Source organism: Monodelphis domestica, chromosome 2 (assembly GCF_027887165.1).
Source record: "Monodelphis domestica isolate mMonDom1 chromosome 2, mMonDom1.pri, whole genome shotgun sequence".
NCBI classification, from domain to species: domain Eukaryota; kingdom Metazoa; phylum Chordata; class Mammalia; order Didelphimorphia; family Didelphidae; genus Monodelphis; species Monodelphis domestica.
The window spans coordinates 227,170,338-227,197,418 of NC_077228.1; the positions used below are offsets into that span (position 1 = coordinate 227,170,338).

The window sequence follows — 27,081 nt, forward strand, 5'->3', positions numbered from 1 at the left end:
CCTGAAACAGCCATTTAATTCAATCAGTAAACATATACTAAGAATCATAAAAGATCAGAAAATAATTGTCAAAAGGTGTTTCTACATGTAATTGAATTTAAAATGGTTTTAGTTAAAAAAAAATAAACATTTATGGGGCAACAAGGTTTCTCAGTAGATTAAGAGCCAGGCCTGGAGATTAGGTTCAAATCTGACCTTGGATACTTCCTAGCTATGTGACCCTGAGCAAGTCATTTGCCCTAACCACTCTTCTGCCTTGGAACCACTACTTAGTATTGATTTTAAGACAGAAGGTAAGGGTTTTTAAAAAAATTATTAAACATCTACTATGTGCCAGTTATTGTGCCAAGTGTTGGGGATTCATATAAGAAAAGGAAAGTTAGTTTCTGTCCACCAAGAACTTATAGTCTAATAGAGGGAGATAGCACACAAGAGGAAATTGGGGCAGAGGTGGGGATGACAGGGAGGAGACAACATCAGGGCAGTCCCTGGCTAAGGAGATCTTGTTCTACGGAGTTATGTTGCACCAGAGATGGAAAATGGCTTGAGTTTCAAAGTCTAGGTTCTGCCCTCCATAAAGAAAGGCTTTGGGTTGGATTTAGTGCTTTGTAATTGTACTTTTTAGGGTGCTACATCATTTAACAGTGCCTTGTACCTAGTAGGGGCTTAATATTTTTTTATGTTCTTTTATTTACTTGCTTGTATAAGAGGACAAAGACACATTTGGGATTACTAACAAGTGACCACCAAGATGGACCAGAAAGCTGGAGGTGAGAACTGTCTCCCTAGGACAGCACGCAATCCACACCAAGTTTTCTCAGGGAATTTCAAAGGCTTCAGGGCAGCTGAAGACCAGAAACTCATGACAGTAAACCAGAATAACACCCCAGATAAACCCCTGTGCCAGCTACAGGGAGTGGTTGATTTCCAGCCAAAACTTAGTCTAGCCATGAATACAAAGGATTTCAACACAAGGTGGGAGAGGAGCATGAACGAAGATATTTTCATCTCAGTGGAGCCAGTAGTCTAGAATTCTCTAAAAGCCAGGATGTCCTTTAAGCACTTGTATTTGGACCACTGCTCAGAAAGGATATCCAGAAATTCATTAGCTAGTCTGCATGAGAATTTATTTTTCATATAATATATTATTTCTGCATTCTCTTTGACCTTAGGAATCACAGATTTTGGCTAACAGGAAGGTTTTTACAGTGATTCCTTTCCTTCCTGCAGGACAATCAAATCACCTGTCCATCTATTGGTTTGGAGAAGGGCTGAGGGTTTGATAGACCACCTCCTAATTAGATGATAATCAATTAGAGATGTCTTGAGATATTCAAGGGAGGAGCTGGATAATGAGCTCCCAAGAGTACATATAGGTACCTGGGCCAGGGGTTTTCAGAATCTTTAGAGGATTTGAGAAAATCCTTTGACTATAATTAGGATGTCTTGAGAATTAATTTAATGAATTATTTTAAAATTAAGAAGTAGTGTCTCTTGAGAATCTTGATCATTACATCTGGTACAGTGAGGCAGTTTTAGTGATGGGTGATCTTCATTGGCTTCAAATATCACTTGCTATTCAAAAATAAAAGAAATAACAGTCAGAGTTCAAATTTGTACACAATTTTAAGGTTTCCCAAGCAGTTGATGCTTCTTTAATAGGCATATTTGAAAGGAACTGTAAAACCCAAGACTATTTACAAAGAAGTTGGGATTTATGAATGACAATGACTTCAGGCAAGCAAGTCATCCTTTCTATGGGCCTTGGGTTCTTCCTCTACAGAATGAAGGGGTTAGACTAGATACTCTGTGAGGTTTTACTTCTAATATCTTTCATCTCTGAACTTTAGTCTCCTCATCTGTAAAATGAAGATAATACCTATAGTACCAGTCTCAGAGGGTTGTTCTCAATTAAGCCTCACAACAACCCAGTGAGACTGGTACTATGGGTATTATAGAGAAGAGAAAAAAAGGATTGCACCGTGTGGGCTTTCCCAGCTTCCTCCCCTTGGCATTTGATCCTGTGCCACCTCAGAGGACTTTATCGCCTTCCCTAGCACAAAATGCTAACAAATCATGCAATAAGCTACATACAAAATAATCATTTCAGTTCTATCCTACAGGGTTATTCTGAGGGCCAAAATAATAATAATGGTTTACATAATGCTCTTATAAAAACAAAATATTATATAAACCTCAGCTACCATTGTAAAAATATATGTATAACATACTGACTGCCTTGGCCACCACTGGCTGAAGGCTGTTCTATGGAAGGAAGGAGCTGGACTAGATAATTATGTCTCACCCTTTCCCTAAAGTAGGAATATCCAAGCTCTCTGCACATGACTTCAGTCCCCACCAATGTTGTTCCCTCAATTTTGGAGAATCCCTTGGATTCCAGTTCCATTTAGCTACTGGTAATCAAGTTAGCTTTTACAAAGGAATTTTTATTTCAAAAAGGAATTTTTATTTCCTCATAATCACAGATATACAAACCTACTACCCCAACATGTGGGAGGTATCATCTCCCCCCCCCCTTTGCATTATCTCAGTTTCTGGAGAGGAGAAGAGAATTTCGTCCATGGTTTAGCTTAGTTGCTATACAGCAGTGATGGCAAACCTTTTAGAGACCTTAGAGACTAAGTGCCCAAACTGCAACTCTCACACTGCATGTGAGCCCCCCTGCCTTACCCCAGACAGGGGAGGTAGGAAGCACTCCCATTGGGCTGCTGGGCAGAGAAGCAGGCATGTGTGCCATAGGTTTGCCAACATGCTCATAGAGCATAATCCTCATTCCAAGTCTAAAACACCAGCTCAGGCTCAAGTCCAAGGCACTCTGGCTTCTCAGGACTTATGGACACCATTCTGTCTGCAAATCTGTTTCCAATATTGTCATGACTCAAACTCCTTGGTCACTTAGGGATCACTTTCAGTAACTGAACTGAAGAAGGCAACACAAAACATAAACAAATTCCACCAGACCCATTTCTCAGAGCTGGGATAGAAGAGGGGAAAGTAGGTGAAGGAAGTCCTTCCCCCCTCCCTGATAAAATTCATAGCAGCAGAAAGAACACAAGAAAAAAGGGCCAAAAAGGGAGCAGTCCAAAGAGGAGCATCCATCTTGATCTTTCCAATTTTAAAGGTGTAAGCAGCACACAAAAAGAGACTACACTCACCTATGTGGTACAGGATGCAGAGATACCTCCAAGTTAGGATAATTGAGCTATGCCCAGACAAGCTCAGGTTATAAATGTATCTATATACTTCTATGTGTTGATAATTAGCAAATAATTTGATAACAGAAAGAATATGAAGTTTCTGTTCTTTTAGCATGTCAGAAGGATATTCAAACTTTTGAATGAATTTCTGTCTTCTAGTCAGATAATCCATAAGCAAAATTGTGAGGTTGGCATTTGAATATCTTCATTTCTTTCACCATTTTGGTCAGCCCTCTTCAGACCTTCTTCCACTCTTCTTTCTCTCTCTTCTTCCAGTCCTCCTCCCTCACTCTTCCCCCTCTTTTTCCTTGCCAAGGACAAGACTTTTTTGAATGTTCTTGATTACACCCACTCCCATCTTTTCAAGCAGATTGTCTTCACTATCCCCCCCCTCTATTATCTTCAGTCTCTTCCTATCTACTAGCCTCTCCCTGCTTTCTACAAATATGTCCATATCTCCCATCCTTAAAAAAAACTCACTGAATCCTACTATCTCTTCTAGCTTTTATCCTAATCCTCTCTTCCTCTTCATGGCTAAACTCCTTGAGAAAGGCTTATTAAACTTGTCATCTCCACTTCTCTTCTTATTCTCTTAAAAACTTCTGTAAAGTGGCTTTTGACTTCATCATTCAACTGAGACTTCTCTCTCCAAAATAATCAATTATCTGTTAACTGTCAAATCTAATGAACTCCTCATTTTGACCTTTCTATCCCCATTGGCACTGCTGGTGACCCTCTTCTTCCCAGTACTTTCTTCTATCTAGGCTTTTGGGACATTGCATTCTACTTTCTCTCTTCTTATCTGTCTGACTTACTTCTTCTTGAACCTCTTTGCTAGATCTTCCTCTAGGTCACATCTACTGATCATGGGCATCCCCCATGGCTCTGTCCTGGATCCTTCCCTCTTTTCTCTTTAATATCTCAATGGGTTATCTCATAATCTCCCATGGACTCAGTGATCATCTCTCTATATAGATAATTCCCAGATCTCTATATCCATCTATAGTCTCTGCTGACCTTCAGTCTCACATCACCAACTGTCTCTTAGCTATCTTTATCTGAATGTCCTATAGCCATCATATCCAAACATATCATATCAACATATCCAAAAGAGAATTCATTATCTTTCCCCTAAATCATCTCTTCTTTCCAACTTCCCTATTACTGTCAAGGGCATTCATATGGTTGTCATTCAGTTGTTAGAATCGTATCTAACTCTTGTGACCCCATTTAGGGTTTTCTTGGCAAAGATGCTAGAATAGTTTGCCTTTTCCTTTTCCAGCATATTTTACAGATGAGAAAACTGAAGTAAACAGGGTTAAAAGACTTGCCTGGAGTCACAAAGCTAGTTAATGTCTGAGACCAGATTTGAACTTACAAAGATGAGTCTTCCTGACTCCAGAACTGGCACTCTATCCTCTGTGTCCTCTAGCTGCCCCGTATCCATCAATACAACTGGTAAAGTGTCTGAGGTCAGATTTTAATCAGGAAGATGTGTCACCTAGCTGTCAAGGGCACTACTCACTTTCTAATCACTTGGGCTCACAATGTATGTCATTTTCAACTCATCTTTACATTCACTTCATATATTTACTACGTATCCAAGTCTTGCTGTTTTTGCCTCACAGCATGTTTCATATATGCCCCCTTCTCTCCCATCACACAAACATGACCCTGATGTAGACCCTTCATCACCTGAAGCCAGGATTATTGCTGTAGCCTTCTGATTGGGCTCCCTGTCACAAGTTTCTCCCTATTCCAAGAAATCCCCCACTCAACTATGAAAATAATCTTCAAAAGCATAGGTCTAACCATGTCATCTTCATATTCAGTGAGCTCCACTGACTCCCTGTTACCATCAGGATCAAATATGAATCCTCTGTCTGGCATTTAAATCCCTTCACAACTTCAGCCCTTCCTACATTTCCAGTCTTCTTATACTTTACTTTCCTATCTCTCCCACCCCCATATTCTACCAAACAGCCACACCAGCCTTCTTTCTAGCCTTTGAATACAGCTTCATATCTCCCGAATCAGTGCCTTTTCATTGCCTGTTTCCTTTTCCTAGAAAGTTCTCCCTTCTCATCTCTACCCTCTCTATGTCTTCCTCTGAGACAGCTCAAATGCCACCTTCTCCAGGAAACCTTTTCTAGTTCTTCCCACTTCTAATGCCTTCCCTGTAAGAAAGATTTAGTTTAATTCTACTTACACCACATATGCATAGTTATTTGTAAGCTATATCTGATCCTTGAGTGGAGGGACCATGAGCTTTTTCTTTGTATTCCTAGTGCTTAAAGCCATGCCTGGCACTTAGTTAAGTGCTTAAATGTTTATTGACTTAAATGTTTGTTGATTGATTATATGCTTATAGGGGGAATTCTCTCATACTAGGCAAAACCATTTGGGCTTGACAGTGCAGAAGAAAATCAGAAAACTGTTCAATTGCTCCATGGGATGGAGGATAAGAAGAAAGCTTGATCCTTGGGAAAGGGACCCAAATCAGTCCATCAGCTAGCATTTGTTAAGCACCTACTATATGCCAACCAGGCCTGAATGAGGGAGTGGATTGCCCCTGTATGATATACCTAAGGCCAACTAAAGACCATGAATCCCATAAAATGGTTTCTGGAGCACCACATGGAAGGATTTCTCCTTCATGTTAGTGCTCTGAGCAAAGCTTTGGACACCCTGCCTTAGTTACAGCACGACAGCTTACATATAAGTTTGGCTGCTCTCTGCCTTAGGTTTGATTAAAGATTTTCCAAAGCAGTCTTCTTTCTCTTAAGTAAGGCACCCATGGCAAGAAGAAGTTATGTTCAGCCGAGAGAAGTTTAGGGAAGTAAGCAGCTTCATGTGGACTCAGTGAGCATCCAAGCAAGTAGGAAACACAGGCTGCTGCTGTCGTTCATGTTGGCATTTGACTGTTTTTGCATTATTCAGTCATCCCCATCTGGCCCTTAGAATAAGAGCAAACAGGGCTGGGCTCAGCTCTGCCTTAGGAAGCAACATCAGCCAGGGCAGGAATAATCCTCTTCATCCCTCTTCATCTAGAGACAAGGGTGGCCCAGAAACAGTGTCTGGGAACTGGTGGCCATAAGGTACAATGTTGAGATTACTTACATTTCCCCATGCAAGAAGAGCGTATGCATGCATGTGCACACATGCTCACAGGTTTACACATACACACCACATAAGAGATTATCAGAAAATCTAAATGCCTACAATAAAAGGCTCATTGGTTTGGAATATCTGAAACACAAAGGAAGCTGAAAGCTGGGGATACAGAACTGAAGAGTCCTGTAAATACCTCTAAGGGAGGAAGAATGAGTAAGTACTTAGAACATTGGATTGGGAAGTCACGAATCTCGGTTTCTGTTGCTAGATTTATTGACCCATACCCATGTGAATTAAGGGAAGTTGTAATTCCACCTGGGCTTCAGTTCATCTCCGACAAATGTGATATACAGGTTCCTTCAATAAATCTGGCAGACATTTAAGGACTTGCTATGTTCAAGGCACTGTGTTGTCTGATAAGGAAGATATAACAATAAATAAGACATGATACCTGCCTTCAAGACATGTAGCAACTGGAGTAGCTAGGAGGCTCAGTGGATAGAGCTCCAGGCTTAGAGTCAGGAGGTCCTTGGTTCAAATTTGGCCTCAGATACTTCCTACTTATATGTCCCTGGGCAAGTCACTTATTATCCAATGCCTAGCTCTTACCGCTCTTCTTCCTTGGAACTGATTGATTTCAAGACAAAAGGATTTTTAAAAAGGAAAGAAATATGTGTTATTTAATGAAATAAAATAGTTATGTCAATAAGACTACCCAACTCACAGAATCACAGAATTTACAGTTTGAAAGGACTTCAGTGGTCATCTACACCAAACCATACCTGAAAGTAATCTCCAATATTTTGCCTTTGTCTTTGGAGGTCTTTTTGCCTAATATTGGAATACAAAAGGGACAGGTGCTCACTCCTTTCTCTGATTCCCACACTTGGAATATGGACGTTATTGACCTGGTCCCGACATTCCATTTCTCCTCCCGCTAGGCATGACCTACTTCTGGAAGCTATTCCTCTCTTAAAGCATCCCAACATCATATCAGTTTTTTTCACTGTCATATAACACTGCTGACTTCTGTTGAGCTTACAGTCCACTAACACCCCCAGATTTTTTTCATTCTCCCTAGCAACCTGGAGTGTAGAAAGGCACTCTAAATGTGCTTTTACCTTCTCTAAGATAGATCAGCTTGCACTTGGAACAGTGGCAAAAAAACAGACATGAAGCACATTGTTCCCTTCTCCATAATAGTTGAGCTTTTGAGCCTTGATTTTTTTTGAACTGCTTGAGTGTGTTTACACCTCAGTCATAAGCATCTGGTTAAAACTTTTACAACCAATTATCACCTCTTAATAACTTGACAATCCCACTCAAACTCCTTTCTTTAGACTCAATAAAAACTTCACAGCCACCCCTACCTCCCCTTCAGTCTTGCACTGACTTCCTGTTTCATTCATTTGCCTCATAGCCCTCCAATTGTTCCATTTACCTTTATTCATTTCTCATCCTTCCTTTGTCTTAAGAATTTCCTTTCCTGGTTCCCCTTGGTTCTACCTTTTCAGATTATACTCACTATTCCCATGATCCTCCACAATCCTTTTATAATCTCTCTTTTTTTTTAAACCCTTACCTTCCTTCTTGGAGTCAATACTGTGTATTGGCTCCAAGGCAGAAGAGTGGTAAGGGCTAGGCAATGGGGGTCAAGTGACTTGCTCAGGGTCACACAGCTGGGAAGTGACTGAGGTCAAATTTGAACCTAGGACCTCCCGTCTCCAAGCCTGGCTCTCAATCCACTGAACTACCCAGCTGCCCCCTATAATCTCTTTAATTATCCTTGATCTGGTTCCTCTGTCAGCAAGGAAGTAGAATCTGAAACCAGTATCAGAACCTAGAAATAGTTCTCCTTCAAACTTCTCTTATATATCAGCAAAGTTTTCCTCATGAAATTCAATGTCTGAGGGCAGCTAGATGGCTCAGTGGATTGAGAGCCAGGTCCAGAGATGGGAGGTCCTGGGTTCAAATTTGGTCTCAGAAACTTCCAGCGGTGTGACCCCCATTGCCTAGCCCTTACCACTCTTCTGCCTTGAAACCAATACACCGTATTGACTCTAAGACAGAAGGTAAGGATTTTTTTTTTCAATTAAATTTCTGACCTTCTCCATTGATCCAAATCCCTCCAAGTCACCCATAGGATTTCCTTCTACTTATTCAGCTCTAATCCATCTCTGTCTTGCACTTTCTTCCACAGCCATAAAAGCCAGAAGTAGAAACATAGAATACACAGAAAACTTATATGAATATATAGGGCAGCTAAGTGGATAGAGTTATGGACCAGAAGTCAAGAAGACTCATCTTCCTGAGTTCAAATCTAGCCTCAGATGCTTACTAGCTATGTAATTCTGGGCAAGGCTCTTAATCCTGTTTGCCTCAGTTTTCTCATCTGTAAAGTGAGCAGTATCTCTGACAAGAAAACCCCAAAATGGAATCATGAAGAGTCAGATAACTGAAGAATGACTGAACAACAGAAATATGTAAGACTGAGAAATATTCCCCATTGCATAAGTGGTGAAAGGATATGAACAAACATTTCTCAAAAGAATTGCAAACTATTAACAACCACATGAAACAATGCTGCAAAGTACTAGTAAGAGAAGTGTAAATTATAACAACATGAAGCCATGTCACACCTAGCAAGTTGTCCAAGATGGATATCTCAATGCTGGAGGGAATGTGAAAAGAGAGGCACACTGATACATGTTGGACTGTGCATTGGTTCAGCCCTTCTAAAAAGCAATTTGGAATTAGAATTTTAAGAAAGTGATTCTTCCTGCCTCTCAGGACTCAGACTCAAGACTCAGACATTTCAATTGCCAGGCATATAACCCAATGAATTTAAATACAGAAAGAAAAGTCAAAAGTCTTTTAGGTACCCAAACATTCATTTACAATAATTTTTGTGGCAACAAGGATTTGGAGACTAAATAGTTGTTCATCAGTTGAGGGATGGCCAAGCTAAAGGAGTATAATAGGATATCCCTGAGTCATAATATAAGATGAATATTAAAAATTCAGGAAGCATGGGAAAACATACAAAATTAATATAGAATAAATTAATCAGATCCAGGAAAACAATATACATGGCTGCAACAATGTCAGTGGAAAGAATAATATCACCTAAGCAAAAAAAAGATTTGAAGAACTATGGCCACTAGTTAAGTATGGTTAGAACATGAAATTTGTAAAGGGGAGGAATGGAATATAAGAAAAATGAATTGGATTCAGATTGGAAATGGCACTTCAAAGATAAAAAATTTGTACTATAGGGAGCTACTGAAAATTTTTTTGATCAGAAGACAGTTAAATAACATGTCAATCCTGTATGTTAGATAAATACCAAATGTATAATAAGTTGATCAGATTACATTCTGCCAGTAAGCTTCCTGAGGGGTGTATGGGATGTTTGTTAGGGAAGAGTAACAGCTCTGCTGAAGGCTTGCTGAGAACCCTTTTCAGGGATGCTCATCTACCTTTGGGGTCCACCTCTCACCCAGCTCTCACTTGTGGCTCCAAAAGGCTGTAGCATACTCAGCAGCCACTCACTTCTAAAACCCACTTGGCATATAGGCTAATCAATGAGTTTAGTGGGGTGGCTACCCCAAGCATGGAAAGATTTCCCCTGGCAGAATGAGTAGATGAGAACAATTTGTCCAGTGGCCATGAAGGCAACTAAAGCAGATTGAGTAGAGCTCGTAGGGCTTGGTCAAACATGGAAGATGCTCAGGTCATTCACAGTGTCCAGTCAGTTATCTTGATTTTTGTCTTGCCATTAGACTTTGATGATTATGAAAAAGAGAGTGAGGTCAATGACTGTGCAACTCTGCCTCACTTAAATCCAATTCATGCATAAGTCAAGGTACCACCCCATAATGCCATTGGTCCAATTTGAAAATGAAGGATGTAGGGCTTAGTGGCTCAGTGGATTGAGAGCCAGGTCTAGAGATGGGAGGTCCTAGGTTCAAATCTAGCCTCAGACACTTCCCAGCTGGGTGACTCTGGGTAAGTCACTTAACCCATTGCCTAGTCCTTACCACTCTTCTGCCTTGGAACCAAAACACAGTATTGATTCTAAGACAGAAGGTAAGAGTTTAAAAAAAAAAAGAAAATAAAATGAAGGATGAACAGCAACAAGCTTCCTGAGCACAGAGACTTTTTCTTATTTTGTCATTATGTCCCCAGCTCTAGAGGCCATGGCACAGTATAACTAGATCAAACCGTGGAGTAAGGAAGACCTGGGTTCAAGTCTAATCCTTACTACATACTATGGATAATCATCCCCCAAGCACTTAATCTCTCAGGGTCCTCAGAAAACTCTCTAAAACTCTTAAGTTGCAAAGAAGGTGTCAGTCTGTACTGGAGGGAGAAATCTCTCAGTGAAGAAATCACTTCTGATTTTTAACAAAACAAATCTGCACTTAGCACAATGACCTAAATAGGAAGTCTTTAGGAAATGCTTGTTAAATTTGACCAAAACATTCTTTTGGAGTCAAATAATTTGAATTGATTCCTATCTCTGCCAATTACTTTCTGTATAATCTTAGATATTTACAAGTTACTCTAAGCTTCAGTTCCTTTTTCTTTAATATGACAGAGACTAAATTTTCTCCAAGGTTTCTTCCAACTCTAAATGCCATGAGCTTAAATCCCCCCTCAGTTTTCTTTTCCAGTCTGAATTCCCTTAATGCTGCTCCTTTATATTGTTGTTCAGCCCCTTAAAAATATGTCATTTATTTAGTCACTCAGCAAACATTTCTTTTTCATTTATTTTTTAATAGTCTTATTTTCTGTCTTAGTAACAACTCCATGACAGAAGGTCAAGGGGTAGGTAAACAGGGTTAAGTGACTTGCCTAGGGTCACCCAACTGGGAAGCATCTAATATCATATCTGAACCCAGGTCCTCCTTACTCCAGGCCTGATGCTCTATCCATTGTGCCACCTAGCTACCCCTCAGCAAACATTTTAAAACTTTTTCCTATATACAAGTCACTCACTGTAGAAGCTACTGACCAATTAGGCTTGTTCAGGGCCAGCTAGGTGACTTAGTGGATTGAGAGCCAGGTCCAAAGATAGGATGTACTAGGCTTTGAATCTGGCCCTCAGACATTTTCTTTCTCCTCTTTCTTTCTTTCTTCTTCTCTTTCTTTCTTCTTTCTTTTCTTTCTTTCTTTCTTTCTTTCTTTCTTTCTTTCTTTCTCTTTGTTCCTTCCTTCCTTCCTTCCTTCCTTCCTTCCTTCCTTCCTTCCTTCCTTCCTTCCTTTCTTCCTTCCTTTCTTTCTTCCTTCCTTCCTTCCTTCCTTCCTTCCTTCCTTCCTTCCTTCCTTCCTTCCTTCCTTCCTTCCTTCCTTCCTTTCTTCCTTCCTTCCTTCCTTCCTTCCTTCCTTCCTTCTTTCTTTCTTTCTTTCTTTCTTTCTCTTTCTTTCTTTCTTTCTTTCTTTCTTTCTTTCTTTTGTCTTTCTTTCTTTCTTTCTTTCTTTCTTTCTTTCTTTCTTTCTTTCTTTCTTTCTTTCTTCTTTCTTCTTTCTTTCTTTCTTTCTTTCTTTCTTTCTTTCTTTCTTTCTTTCTTTCTTTCTTTCTTTCTTTCTTTCTTTCTTCTTTCTTTCTTTCTTTCCTGTTATGTGACCCTGGACAACTCACCAATGAAGCTTTTTCCTTGTCTCAAGCAGCTACACTCTAGTAGTCTGTTAGCCAGGTATGTAATATTCCTCTAAGACCATGGAATAAAACTAAGCTGGGGTCACTGTAGTGAACTGGTCATACTGGCCAAATGGACAACCAGAGATTAACCATTTACTAGAAGGCAAAATCCTCCAAAGCTTTCAGAGATTTGCAATCTCTTCTCTCTCATCTGCCAAAATAATATTCTTTCTTGCCTCTACAATCAAATAAAAACTCATCTTGACACTTGAACCTCTTTGAAATCTGGCTTCAGTCTACCTTTTCAGTTTAATCTCAATTGTTAACATTTTCTCTCCACTTTTTTAAGTCTAGACAGACAACAAAACAATAGGTCAAACAATTAATAATTTCATCAAGGAAAATGACAATGGCGAAACATCCTTTCAAACCTTTTGGGATGCAGCCAAAGCGGTAATCAGAGGCAAATTCATATCCCTGAAAGCTCATATTAACAAACAAGGGAGAGCAGAGATCAATCAATTGGAAATGCAATTGAAAAAACTCGAAAGCGATCAAATTAAAAACCCCCAGCAGAAAACCAAATTAGAAATCCTAAAAATTAAGGGAGAAATTAATAAAATCGAAAGTGATAGAACTATTGATTTAATAAATAAGACAAGAAGCTGGTACTTTGAAAAAAAAAACAAAATAGACAAAGTACTGGTCAATCTAATTAAAAAAAGGAAGGAAGAAAAGCAAGTTCACAGCATTAAAGATGAAAAGGGGGACAGCACCTCCAATGAGGAGGAAATTAAGGCAATCATTAGAAATTACTTTGCCCAATTATATGGCAATAAATACACCAATTTAGGAGAAATGGATGAATATATACAAAAATACAAACTGCCTAGACTAACAGAAGAGGAAATAGAATTCTTAAATAATCCCATATCAGAAATTGAAATCCATCAAGCCATCAAAGAACTTCCTAAGAAAAAATCCCCAGGGCCTGATGGATTCACCTGTGAATTCTATCAAACATTCAGAGAACAGTTAACCCCAATACTATACAAACTATTTGACATAATAAGCAAAGAGGGAGTTCTACCAAACTCCTTTTACGACACAAACATGGTACTGATTCCAAAACCAGGCAGGTCAAAAACAGAGAAAGAAAACTATAGACCAATCTCCCTAATGAATATAGATGCAAAAATTTTAAATAGGATACTAGCAAAAAGACTCCAGCAAGTGATCAGAAGGATCATTCACCATGATCAAGTAGGATTCATACCAGGGATGCAGGGCTGGTTCAACATTAGGAAAACCATCCACATAATTGACCACATCAACAAGCAAACTAGCAAGAACCACATGATTATCTCAATAGATGCAGAAAAAGCCTTTGATAAAATACAACACCCATTCCTATTAAAAACACTAGAAAGCATAGGAATAGAAGGGTCATTCCTAAAAATAATAAACAGTATATATCTAAAACCAACAGCTAATATCATCTGCAATGGGGATAAACTAGATGCATTCCCAATAAGATCAGGAGTGAAACAAGGATGCCCATTATCACCTCTACTATTTGACATTGTACTAGAAACACTAGCAGTAGCAATTAGAGAAGATAAAGAAATTGAAGGCATCAGAATAGGCAAGGAGGAGACCAAGTTATCACTCTTTGCGGATGACATGATGGTCTACCTAAAGAATCCTAGAGATTCAACCAAAAAGCTAATTGAAATAATCAACAACTTTAGCAAAGTTGCAGGATACAAAATAAACCCACATAAATCATCAGCTTTTCTATATATCTCCAACACAGCTCAGCAGCAAGAACTAGAAAGAGAAATCCCATTCAAAATCACCTTAGACAAAATAAAATACCTAGGAATCTATCTCCCAAGACAAACACAGGAACTATATGAACACAACTACAAAACACTCGCCACACAACTAAAACTAGACTTGAACAATTGGAAAAACATTAACTGCTCATGGATAGGACGAGCCAATATAATAAAAATGACCATCCTACCCAAACTTATTTATCTATTTAGTGCCATACCCATTGAACTACCAAAATACTTCTTCACTGATTTAGAAAAAACCATAACAAAGTTCATTTGGAAGAACAAAAGATCAAGGATATCCAGGGAAATAATGAAAAAAAACACATATGATGGGGGCCTTGCAGTCCCAGACCTCAAACTATATTACAAAGCAGCAGTCATCAAAACAATTTGGTACTGGCTAAGAAACAGAAAGGAAGATCAGTGGAATAGACTGGGGGAAAACGACCTCAGCAAGACAGTATACGATAAACCCAAAGATCCCAGCTTTTGGGACAAAAATCCACTATTCGATAAAAACTGCTGGGAAAATTGGAAGACAGTGTGGGAGAGACTAGGAATAGATCAACACCTCACACCCTACACCAAGATAAATTCAAAATGGGTGAGTGACTTAAACATAAAGAAGGAAACCATAAGTAAATTGGGTAAACACAGAATAGTATACATGTCAGACCTTTGGGAGGGGAAAGGCTTTAAAACCAAGCAAGATATAGAAAGAATCACAAAATGTAAAATAAATAATTTTGACTACATCAAACTAAAAAGCTTTTGTACAAACAAAACCAATATAACTAAAATCAGAAGGAAAACAACAAATTGGGAAAAAATCTTCATAGAAACCTCTGACAAAGGTTTAATTACTCATATTTATAATGAGCTAAATCAATTGTACAAAAAATCAAGCCATTCTCCAATTGATAAATGGGCAAGGGAAATGGATAGGCAGTTCTCAGATAAAGAAATCAAAACTATTAACAAGCACATGAAGAAGTGTTCTACATCTCTTATAATCAGAGAGATGCAAATCAAAACAACTCTGAGGTATCACCTCACACCTAGCAGATTGGCTAACATAACAGCAAAGGAAAGTAATGAATGCTGGAGGGGATGTGGCAAAGTAGGGACATTAATTCATTGCTGGTGGAGCTGTGAACTGATCCAACCATTCTGGAGGGCAATTTGGAACTATGCCCAAAGGGCGACAAAAGAATATCTACCCTTTGACCCAGCCATAGCACTGCTGGGTCTGTACCCCAAAGAGATAATGGACACAAAGACTTGTACAAAAATATTCATAGCTGTGCTCTTTGTGGTGGCCCAAAACTGGAAAACGAGGGGATGCCCATCAATTGGGGAATGGCTGAACAAACTGTGGTATATGTTGGTGATGGAATACTATTGTGCTCAAAGGAATAATAAAGTGGAGAAGTTCCATGGAGACTGGAACAACCTCCAGGAAGTGATGCAGAGCGAGAGGAGCAGAACCAGGAGAACATTGTACACAGAGACTAATACACTGTGGTATAATCGAACGTAATGGACTTCTACATTAGGGGCGGTGTAATGTCCCTGAACAACTTTCAGGGATCCAGGAGTAAAAAACACCATTCATAAGCAAAGGATAAACTATGGGAGTGGAAACACCGAGAAAAAGCAACTGCCTGAATACAGAGGTTGAGGGGACATGACAGAGGAGAGACTCTAAATGAACACTCTAATGCAAATACTATCAACAAAGCAATGGGTTCAAATCAAGAAAACATCTAATGCCCAGTGGACTTACGCGTCGGCTATGGGGGGTGGGGGGAGGAAAAGAAAATGATCTATGTCTTTAACGAATAATGCTTGGAAATGATCAAATAAAATATATTAAAAAAAAAAACAATAGGTCAGATCATGATTTGCAATATTTGAGATACTCCAGGTAAATGCTCCCACTGACAATTCAACATTGACAGGAGCCCAGTTTGAGCTGGTACATTCCAATACTTGATTCCTTTTCTCCCACCTCCATGTCTTTTTCCACCAATAATCCCTTCTCTTCTCTGTGTCTCAGAATCTCCAGTTTCCTTCAAGATTCAGCTTTTTCATTGTTTGTTCTCTCTCCTTTCCCAAATTATCATGTATATACTTTTCTATTCATGTTATTTATATACTCCTTCCTACTAGAGAGTGTTGACTCCTTGGGGATAAGGACAATTTTTCTTATCCCCAACCTGACATTTTGTACACAATAAGTGATTAATAATACTTATTGGACTGACTGACTGGATTGTTATATTAAGTATATGACTTGAATATATGGTCAGTTTTTATAATTTGCTTGTTCAATTGGGCATGGCTTTCCCCTAATTCAGAACCATTATGATGCCTAAAATCATCAAATCCTACAAGGGACCATCTTCTCATCCAACTCTTCATTTTATGCATAACGAAAATGAGACCCAGAGAGGGAAAGTCATTTTCCCAAGGTCTTACGGCTAGTTTTCAATCAACAACCATTTATTAAGTTCCTATTATATACTAGGCAGCGCTGTACTCAATGCTAGAGATATAAAGATAGAGATTAAGTATTATCTGCCTTCTCAATGCTTATAATCTATCAAGAGGAAATAACATGTATTCAAAGGCAACTAGGGGGCACAGTGGATAGAGCACTCGATTTGGAATAAGATAGATTCATCTTCATGAGCTCAAAACGGCCTCACATACTTAGTAGCTGTGTGACCATGGGTATGTGATATAACTGTGTTTGCCTCAGTTTCTCCTCTGTAAAATTAACTGAGGAAGGAAATGGCAAACCACTCTAGCATCTTTGCTAAGAAAACCCCCAAATGGGATCATGAATAGATGGACACAACTGAAACAGACTGAAAAGCAATAAAAAGAAGGTGAGGAATATAGGAATGAGAAAAGGTTGCTGCAGTAATCCAAGGGAGAGGTGAAAAAGGTATGAACTAGCATAGTAGTGGCCAGCTTTCAGAATGCCAAAAGTACCCCATCATTCACTACTACTCCCATTGCCTGAAAGTTTGGTGTTCCCCCAAGATTACCATTACTCATTGCACAGTAAATAATAATAATTAACATTTAATAAATAATAGTAAGTGAAATCTAGACATTGAAAGAGAGAGAACATAGGAAAGGGAACATAGGAAAGGTTGAAACTCTGGACTCTTTCCAGCCCTTTATATTTTAATTACTGGATAACAGGATCTTGGAATGTTAGAATTAAAGGGGCCTTAGAGATTATTTAGTCCAAAGTCCTTTGTTTGCAGTGAAAGGAAATACAGATGGCCCAGGGTTAAGAAATGTTTTCCATAGGTGCTTAGGAAAACATAGCTCTCATTAGAAAAGACGATTATTGAGGAATCTTTTGAAAAATGCACTGAAGAGAACGGAAGGCCAGAAAGAATCACAAAAGAGGAGGGCACCTTTGAAGGCTATAAGTTGAATTTATTATATAATTGAAAAGAAAAAGAAAAATGAACTGTATAATAGAAAGCTACCGTTTCATGTATAGTCCTCTTTCTGTTCTGTGTGCATGAAGATCCTCATTTTATTTGCTGCTTGTTAAGTTTAGAATATAAAATATTATTTTTAAAAATAGCACATAGTTTTACTTTTGTCAGAAGAGTGATTTGCTAGAAGGGCTGCTGAGTTTTTCACCTACAAGGGTTAATAGTTAACATTTATATAGCACTTTCAGATTTGCAAAACACTTTACAAATATCTCACCTAATCCTTACAGCAATCCTGGAAAGTAGGTACTATTATTATCCGTTTTTTACAGATATTAAAACTGAGGCAGACAGAGGTTAAGTGACTTGCCCAGATCATACAGCAATTAAGTGTCTGAGGCTGGACTGGAACTCAGATATCCTTAATATCAGACCCAGTGTTACAACCACTCTATATCCAGTCTAACCTTGCTGCTTTAGATGATAATGAAATTCTGTCATTACAAAGTCTTGTTAGGAGAAAATGTGAAAATCTTAAAAGTCTATATTTCCTTTCTCAAAATCATTTCCTGATTTTTGCAGTCTGTGCAGGAGTTCGGTTATCAAGTCATTGGCAGTAATTTATTCTGAACCAGGAAATGTAATTAGGTGTTTTGATTTGGAAACTGTACGTATTTCCCCATACTCTTTAACCCCATTCACTATTTCTTGGCTCTCTGAGAACAGCTCTTGAATTGGAATCAAAGAAACTGGTAGTGGGCTTTTCCCTGAGATTCCTGTTATTGATAATTACTGACTACTTGGGCCCCTTAGACCAGATGTTATAGATAATAATAAAGAAGAAAAGGGAGGAAGAGGAAGAAAAAGAGAAGAGGAAAAGGAAGAAGGAAGAGGAAAAGAGGAATTTATATACTGACAAAGTCCCAAAGTGTTTTACATGTATTGTCTCATTTGAACCTCACAATAACCATGTGAGGTAGCCATTACAAGTACAATAAAAATATAATAATAATAAAAAATACAATTGTCCCCATCTGGTAGATGAGACAGCTGAAACGTAGTAAAGTAACTTGCTCATAGTCACACAGCTAGTGTCTGAGGATTTGAACTCAGATCTTCTTTTTTTATTTTAATTTTTAATTTAATTTACTTTAATTTTAATTTATTTAATTAATTAATTTTAGAATATTTTTCCATGGTTACATGATTCATGTTCTTTCCCTCCTCTCCTCCCTTCCCCCTCCTGTAGCCATCCAGCAATTCCACTGGATTTTACATGTATCATTGATCAAGACCTATTTCCATATTATTAATATTTGCAATAGAGTGATCATTCAAAGTCAAAATCTCCAATCATATGCCCATCAAACCATGTGATAAAGCAAATGCTTTTCTTCTGTGTTTCTACTCCCAGAGTTCTTTCTCTAGATGTGGATAGTGTTCTTTCTCATAAGTCCCTCAGAATTGTCCTGGATCATTGCACTGCAGCTAGTAGAGAATTCCATTACATTCGGTTGTGCCACAGTCTCTGTGTACAATGTTCTTTTGGGTCTGCTCCTTTTGTTCTGTGTCTCTTTGGAGTATAAATTCAGCAGTGGTATGGCTGGATCAAATGGCAGGCAGTCTTTTAAAGCCCTTTGGGCATAGTTCCAAATTGCCAACCAGAATGGTTGGATCAATTCACAACTCCAACAGCAAAGCATTAATGTCCCAATTTTGCCAACATTTATTACTTTCTTAATTTGCATTTCAATAATTATAAGAGATTTAGAACACTTTTTCATGAACTTATTGATAGTTTTTATTTCTTTATCTGAAAACTGCCTATTCATGTCCTTTCCCCATTTATCAGTTAGGGAATTACTTGATTGTTTTTTTTGTACAATTGATTTAGCTTCTCATGAATTTGAGTAATTTGGCCTTTGTCTGAAGTTTTTGTTATAAAGATTTCTTTCCCAATTTATTGCTTCCCTTCTAATTCTGGTTGCATTGGTTTTGTTTGTACAGAAACTTTTTAATTTCATGTAATCAAAATTATTTATTTTACATTTTGTGATATTCTCTTATCTCTTGATTGGTCTTAAATTCTTTCCTTTCCCATATATCTGACAGGTATACTATTCTATGTTTACTTAATTTACTTATAGTTTCCTTCTTTATATTTAAGTCATTTACCCATTCTGAATTAAACTCAGATCTTAATTCCTAGGTCAAGTGTTCTCTACTATATCATTTTGCTTTTGAGTCAAAGTGTTGCACAGTAGACAGAAAATTGCCCTTGAAACCAGGAAGACATTATTTAAAGGTCTATCTCTGATTCATACTGGCTATCTGACCCTGGACAAAACATTGAATGTCTCAGTTCTCTAGGCAACTGTCTAAAGTTGAAGAGAATGTATCAGTCTGTATGTGTCAGGAGTTTTGTTACTCATGAATTTCCTCACACAAAGAGGGAGGAGAAAGGAAGTTAGGGGAAGGTAATGACTCTACTCATGGTAGGACAAAGCAGGATTTGGTATGGAACAGAAATAGGCAGTGGAATTTTCCATCCCCACCATTCTGGTAGATATCTCCTGGTGCTTTTTTCTCTGACAAGCCAGGGTCTCCAACGAAGAGTAGAAGGACATGCAGAGACACCAATTACCTACATTTCCTAATCTATCTTTCCCTTCTCCCTCTTCCAAAGAGCAGTCACTTATAACTAAGAATAATAAAGAGGAGGGAAATTCAGTTCAACAAAACTAACCAATATCAACAAAGTCTTACATTACATTCAGTATTCAGTACCCATGCTCTTCCAACCTCTACAGGAGAGGTATGGACGCCCATGCCTCTGTTTCTTCTTAAGGCTCAAGTTCATTCATTATAAATTCACAGCATTCAGTTCTGATTGCTTTGTTGCTGTTCTTTCCATTTACATTGTTGTAGTCATTATGTATATTGTTTTCCTGATTCTCCTAAGTTTACTTTGCATCATTTCATATGTGGCTTTCCATACTTCTATGTATTCATCATTTTCATCATTTCGATATTCCATTACATTCTTAGGCCACAATCTTTTTTTTTTAATTTTATAGTATTTTATTTGATCATTTCCATGCATTATTCATTAAAGACAAAGATAATTTTCTTTTTCTCCCTCCCACCCCCTGTAGCCGATGCATGATTCCACTAGGTATCACATGTGTTCTTGATTCGAACCCATTGCCATGTTGTTAATATTTGCATTAGAGTGTTCGTTTAGAGTCTCTCCTCTGTCATGTCCCCCAGCCACTGTAGTCAGGCAGTTGCTTTTCCTCGGTGTTTCTACTCCCTCAGTTTGTCCTCTGCTTATGGATAGTGTTTTTTCTCCTAGATCCCTGCAGATTGGGCCACAATCTTTTGATCCACATAACCCACAGCCTTTTGAGCTGAGTTTTAAAAGAAACTGGATTCCAAGAGGCAGAAGTGAAGAAAGATTGTATTGAAAGCATAGGGACTATATAGCCCTTGCAAAGGCACAGAATAACAAATACCAAGAAAAGTCTTGGGCCTGGGATGCAAGAAGACCTTTCTTGTGGTCCCTTCCAACTGTTGTGTTAAAATCTGTGTGACACAGATTTTAAGGTAACTTTTGGAGTCTGGTGGCTAGAGGCCACATAAAAAATGTGGATGATTTCAAACACCTCGACTCTGTGCCTTTCAAGTGATTTGGGGAGTCACTTGGAATTTGTGAAGGTCTATGCCTCCTGAACAAAGGGGAATAAGATCGGTGAGATCAACCAAAACCTGATAATTGGGAAATCAGGGTGGAAAGAGAGATGTGTTCATTAGCTGCCTCTCCCAATTACAGTAAACCCCAAGTGCTTCTAGGAGCTGTGCAGAGAGAGATTAGATTGTGTTAAAGATCTCACCTGGCCTATATTGAGGTCATCACTGTGGCTAGATGAATTGCTAGCTGGTTAAGGTCAATATTGGCTGTCTTACAGAAGCTACTGAAGATGGGTTGCCCTCAGCCGCCAGTAGACCTAAGCAAGTATTACTCGTGGCAAGACGGGGAGAAAATATTGTTGAGGCCATTCATTTGTCTGACCCATGTTGCCTCTTGCTGGGAAAGTGAGGTGGCCAAAGTGCTCAGGGAGTTAGTTAGATTTTTATTCGTGAATGTAAAGTGTTGCTACAAATGCAAAACATCCCCACCCTTCTGGCCTTTGTTCATTCTTCTCAGTAGTAGGGCTCCAGCCTAGAAATTGAGGCCAGGGTGGGAATAGGGGTGAGAACTATGCAAAAATGTAGTGTTTTCTGGTGTTAATTCCACATAATTCAACAAGCATGTATTAAGCACCTCTGGGGACTGAGTTACATGGGATACATACTGAATTAGTACTGGAGACAATGCTGCAAATCCAAAATCAAGCAGACCTGACCCTCAAGAATCTTAGATTCTACTGGAATGATGATAATAATAATAGCAACTTATTAATGATATAAGTTATAAGTTGCAGCCATTTTTCAGTCTTGTCTGACTCTACATGACCCCATTTTGGACACTAGAATGGTTTGCTATTTCCTGCTCATTTTACAGATGAGAAAACTGAAGCCAAAAGGGTTAAGTGACTTGCCCAGGGTCACACAGGTAGTAAGTAAGTGTCTGAAGCCAGATTTGAATTCTGGAAAATGAGTCTTCCTAACTTCAATCTTAGCACTCTATCCACTGAGTCGCCTATCTGTCCCACAAACTTTTTTCACATCCATTATCAATTTTTTTTTTACAACCCCTCTGTAAAGTAGAGGAAACAGCCTCGTAGAGTGATTTGCTTCTAGTCACACAAAACTGAAGCCCCAGACTTTCAGTCCTTTGATATTTCTCCTAATTTACATTTTTATCTCAACAAGCATTTATTAAGTGCTTTCTGAGAAAAGTATTGGGGAAAGACAAAAAACAAATTACAAAATATGTTCACATATAAGCATAACCCTTCAGGTGGCACAGTAAGAGCAAACCAGGCTAAAGAGACAATAACCCAGATGTGGTTCAGATTACCTTAGAGGTAAATGTTTAACAAGCAGCTCTCTGGGGTGGGGGAACTATGACACTTTTAAGTTTAATCTGCATTATTAATTATTAAGTCTAGACAACCAACAAAGCATTAAACCATGCCTTGATATGTATTTTGCTAATTTCTGAAGAACAAAATGCCCACAATGGAAATTTTTTAATTGGCTAAGCTGTTCAAGTTGGCTTCAGCACATCTTTGCAATTGCCCCTAAGTCTGGGGGCTTAATTGTACATCACTGGGGATCTCACCCCCCTACCTTTGTATGGGTAAAGCTTCCCTAACAACTTACTCCCCTTGAGGGACGTGGTTTTCCTTCAAAACTTGGTTCAACTATTGGTGGAGCTTTGAAAACGGATCCAGCCATTCTGGAAAGCAATTTGGAACTATGCCCCAAAAGTCATTAAACTGGATTATAGCCTTTGAGTCAATGGTACCACTATTAGACCTATAACCCCAAAGAGGTCAAAGAAGGTGGGAGAGGACACATATAAACAAGAAGACTTAAAAGGGCTCTTTTTGTAGTGGCAAAGAACTGAAAGGGAGGGGGTACCCCTCAATTAGAGAATTCCTGAACAAATTACATCCTATGAACGTAATGGAATACTAATTATTATGCTTTAAGAAATGATGAAAGGGATAGGTTTCAGAGAAACCTGGGAAGAATGGAGCATGAAGTGAGCAGAACCAGGAGAACTACTTATTCAAGGATATGCCATTGTAAAGACAAACAATTTTTAAAGGCCTAAGAATTCTTTTTATCACCCCACCACTTTCCCCTCTCTCCTCTTACCACCCCCCTTCCCTTGACTTATTCCCCTCCTACTTCTCTATAGGGTAAGATCAGATTCTATATCCAAATAGTATGGTTATTCCTTCCCTGCCTGTTACCACCCTCCACTGTAAGATTGGTTGGAGAGGATTCTCATGGTGATTTCAAGCTTCCCAGTTTCTATTCCACTATCTTGGCTCTAGACCCCAAGAATTCTAATCAATGCCATGACCAACCACAATCCAAGAAGACCAATGATAAACTATGCTATCTGCCTCCTCACAGGGAGGTGATGGTCTTAGAATATGGAATGGTATATATATTTATATGTATTTGGACTTGGCCAATGTGGTCATTTGTTGTTTGACTATGAATGTTTGTTATAAAGGTTCTCCCTTCCCAAACCCCCACCCCAGGGGGAAAGGGGAAATCAATAGATTACTGTCAATAGGGGAAAAAATTGTAATTTTTCAACCCAGCATATGATACCATCAAGAGAAAGGGAAGGGGACAACTGGGTAGTTCAGTGGATTGAGAGCCAGTTCTAGAGACAGGAGGTCCTAGGTTCAAGTCTGGGTTCAGACACTTCCCAGCTTGGTGATCCTGGGCAAGTCACTTAACCCCCTTTGCCTAGCCCTTACCACTCTTCTGCCTTGGAACCAATATACAATATTGACTCCAAGATGGAAGGTAAGGGGGGTGAGAGAGAGAGAGAGAGAGAGAGAGAGAGAGAGAGAGAGAGAGAGAGAGAGATAATAGTTCTCTGCCTCATCTCAATCAACCCAAGTTTACTAATAGCATTCACTATGTTTTTCTGTCTATGTCTTTTCAATTTTTGCCACTGAATCTCCAGTCAACTTGCACTAGCAAAATCTAAATTGAGTTTATAAAACCTCAATAATTTCGATCTCTTGCTCTTTCAAGTTTGTCTTCCCTCCTTCCAGTCTTCCCACATTCATTTCAAATAAGCAAAATTGGCACAAATTCAATAGCTATCTGGTTTAATTACAATTTCAAACATATAACAAGAAAATCCCAAATACTGCTTAAAAAGATAACAGTTACTAATGCCAGTTGCTTAGACTGCCACTAAGAGAGGACTTTCTCCTCCTCTCCACCCCATTCTCTGTTGGGGTGAGCAAAAAATGAGACATGGACAGAGGAGATTAAGAGAAGAGTGGACTTCTGCTCCCCAGAGAACTCTGGGAAAATCTCAAACTAGTCTTACCAGCAGATACCTGCTGCTTCATGTGCTAATGGATACCAACAGTCACTGGACCCCTTTCTGCTAGTTATAATAATAGTTGACATTTATATGGTGTTTTAATGTTTTCAAAACACTTGAATATGTTACTTCTTTTATTATATGCTTAACTGTGCCTCTGTGCTTAGGACTTCTTTTGAACCAGTCAATAGGAGTAGAGATCCATCCTGGGCTGAAAAGGTTCAGCATAAGGACCTCTAGAAAGGTCCTGTCTTGATCCCTAGCTAGTCCCACACTACTATCTTCAAGGTCAAAATCTCATCTCTCCAGGGGAGAGAAGGGAATTCTGTTCTCCCTGAAACCAAATGAAAAACAACAACAACAAAAAAAAGGATCCAGACAAATGACCATCACCTATCTAGCTGGAAGACCTTGGATCTTTGTTAGGCTCTGGGAGAAACTATATGAGGATGATCTGTTCTCATTTACTCAGGAGCTAGTTTTCTGTTCTATGGATTATCCAGACTATAGCTTCTCCTTCCTCCTTTTCACCTCTTCAGGGTCTCACTGTTTTCCTCCCAAAAAAGAAGGACAAGGGAGTGGGGGTGGGGTGAGAAGGCAGGACTTAAAACCTCTCTATGCAGGGGAGGGTACACAGGTCTAAAATGTGGACTTGATTAATCATGCATTACCACCATTGCCACCCCCATTCTCATCATCCCTAATTTATATGGATAATTGTGAGTCAACACTATATCTCTGATCAATAACCTCATGGGATCTGGACTAGGGTAGTAAATGCCAGGCATTTTTATTGTGAGCAAAATGCATCTGTAATTATCTGGAGCAAGTTTTCCTTAAAACACACACACACACAAAATTATTGAAGCATTCATTCTCCAGCACATTATAATGATCTCTTTCTGTTCTTTTTAGGGATCTATAAAGGTCATTGTTTCCGGATCAACCACTTCCCAGAAGACAATGATTATGACCATGACAGCTCAGAATACCTTCTTCGTAAGTATAAAAACCAATTCTATTAGGGAGGGGCAGAAGGAAGTGGGGCGAGGCAGTTTGGAGGAAAGATAGGCCAACTTTTCAATTCATTTCAATTAAACAAGTATTTATGAAGTCCCAGCCAAGCACTGGAGATAGAAAGACAAAATTCTAACAGTCCCACATGTTTATACTTGACCCTGTTTGCCTCAGTTTTCTCATCTGTAAATGAGATGGAGAAGGAAATGGCAGACCATTAATGTATCTTTACCAAGAAAATCCCAAATGGGATCAGTATATGACTAAAAAATGATTCAACAATAAGAACGACAAAATGGATCCTAACTCTTCTTCTAGGAGTTAAGAGGAAGAAGGTAAGAAAGAGCACTGTGGGTTTGAATGAGTTTAGAGAGTGGGTTTGAATTCCACTTTCCCCACTTACCAGTCATATAACCTTGGACAAGTTGATTAATCTTTCCAAGTTTCTATCTTTCTTATTTGTAAAATGAGAGATCATAGTATCATAATGCATTTAGAATATTCCAGAAGAAAACAATCCTATCTAATCCAAACCATTCATTTTACTTTTGAGAAAACTGAGGTCTAAAGAAATGAAATAATTTGCCCACACAGATATTAAACAGCAGAGATGTCATTGGAACCCAGGAATCTGAGCTCCAAATTCACCAATCTTTCCATGGTCTCTAAGGTTCCTTCCAGTTCCCAACTCATGATTTTTCTTAGTATGAATTTGGGCTCCCATTTGGTCATGCCTGGAAGTCTTTCTCCTCTATACTCCCTCATTTCCTTTCTGTTTTTGAAAAGAGTAATTGGCAAAAATTTATTTTTATTGCCAATGAGATGTTAGGGGGCCAGAGCTACTAGAAAGAGGTGACTGAATAATTATAGGTTCTCACGAATTAGGAAACTCAGTCCTTTGGATCTGCAATCAATCAGTCAAATATTTAAGTGCCAGCCATCTACCAAGCAAGGAGACAGCCAGGTGACTCAGTGAATAGAGCACTGGGTCTAGAGTCAGAAAAACATGGATTCGAATCTTATCTCAAACACTTACTAGCTCTGTGAACCTGGGCAAGTCACTTAACCTCTCTTTGCCTTAATCTGCCGGAGAAGGAAATCGCAAAACATTCCATTGTCTTTGCCAAGAAAATCCCACATACAGTATGGTCTATGGGGTCACAAAGAGTCAGACACAACTGAATTATTGAACAACAACATATCTACCACTTGTTCGAGCAGCTAGGCAGCATGGTGGATAGAAGGCCAGACCTGGAATGGGAAGGACTGTGGTTCAAATCTGGCTTTAGACACTTCCTAACTGTGTGACCCTGGGCAAGTCACTTAACCCCCATTGCCTAGCCCTAACCACTCTTCTGCCTTAGAATCCATACTTAGAATCTATTATTTTTTTAAACCCTTACCTTCCATCTTAGAATCAATACTGTGTGCAGAAGAGCAATAAGGACAAGGCAATTGGGATTAAATTACAAAAAAGAAGAGAAAAAAAGACCTGCCTTCAAGGAACTCATGGTCTAGACAGGAGAAATAACTCATACATAGAGAGGAATAGAGAGGCATGGGGATCAGTGCTTGCTGGTAAGTATAAATTCCCCAAAGCAGCCATGATGGTGGGTAAAAGCAAGAAGGCTGTCACTACCCCTCCTCCCCATCATTTCTGAATCAAAGTGGCTTCAGTTCTAAGGACATCCAGTGGCCGAGTGATCCTCAACTTCTCTGCTGTACAACTGAGAGAAATGAAACTAAC

The 27,081-nt window shown here is 38.9% G+C and overlaps 1 protein-coding gene and 1 long non-coding RNA gene across 2 annotated transcripts in view; one reads left to right on the forward strand and one right to left on the reverse strand.

The window, feature by feature from the left end:
- CACNG4 (calcium voltage-gated channel auxiliary subunit gamma 4) overlaps window positions 1-27,081 on the forward strand; it is a 119,095-nt gene that overhangs the window by 65,437 nt on the left and 26,577 nt on the right. The window contains exon 2 of the mRNA XM_001370279.4: window positions 25,233-25,316. Coding sequence (XP_001370316.1) covers window positions 25,233-25,316 — 84 coding nt within the window. The remainder of the gene's footprint in view (window positions 1-25,232; window positions 25,317-27,081) is intronic.
- LOC130457260 (uncharacterized) overlaps window positions 1,445-27,081 on the reverse strand; it is a 36,212-nt gene continuing 10,575 nt past the window's right edge. The window contains exon 2 of the long non-coding RNA XR_008916427.1: window positions 1,445-1,575. This is a non-coding gene — a long non-coding RNA (uncharacterized LOC130457260). The remainder of the gene's footprint in view (window positions 1,576-27,081) is intronic.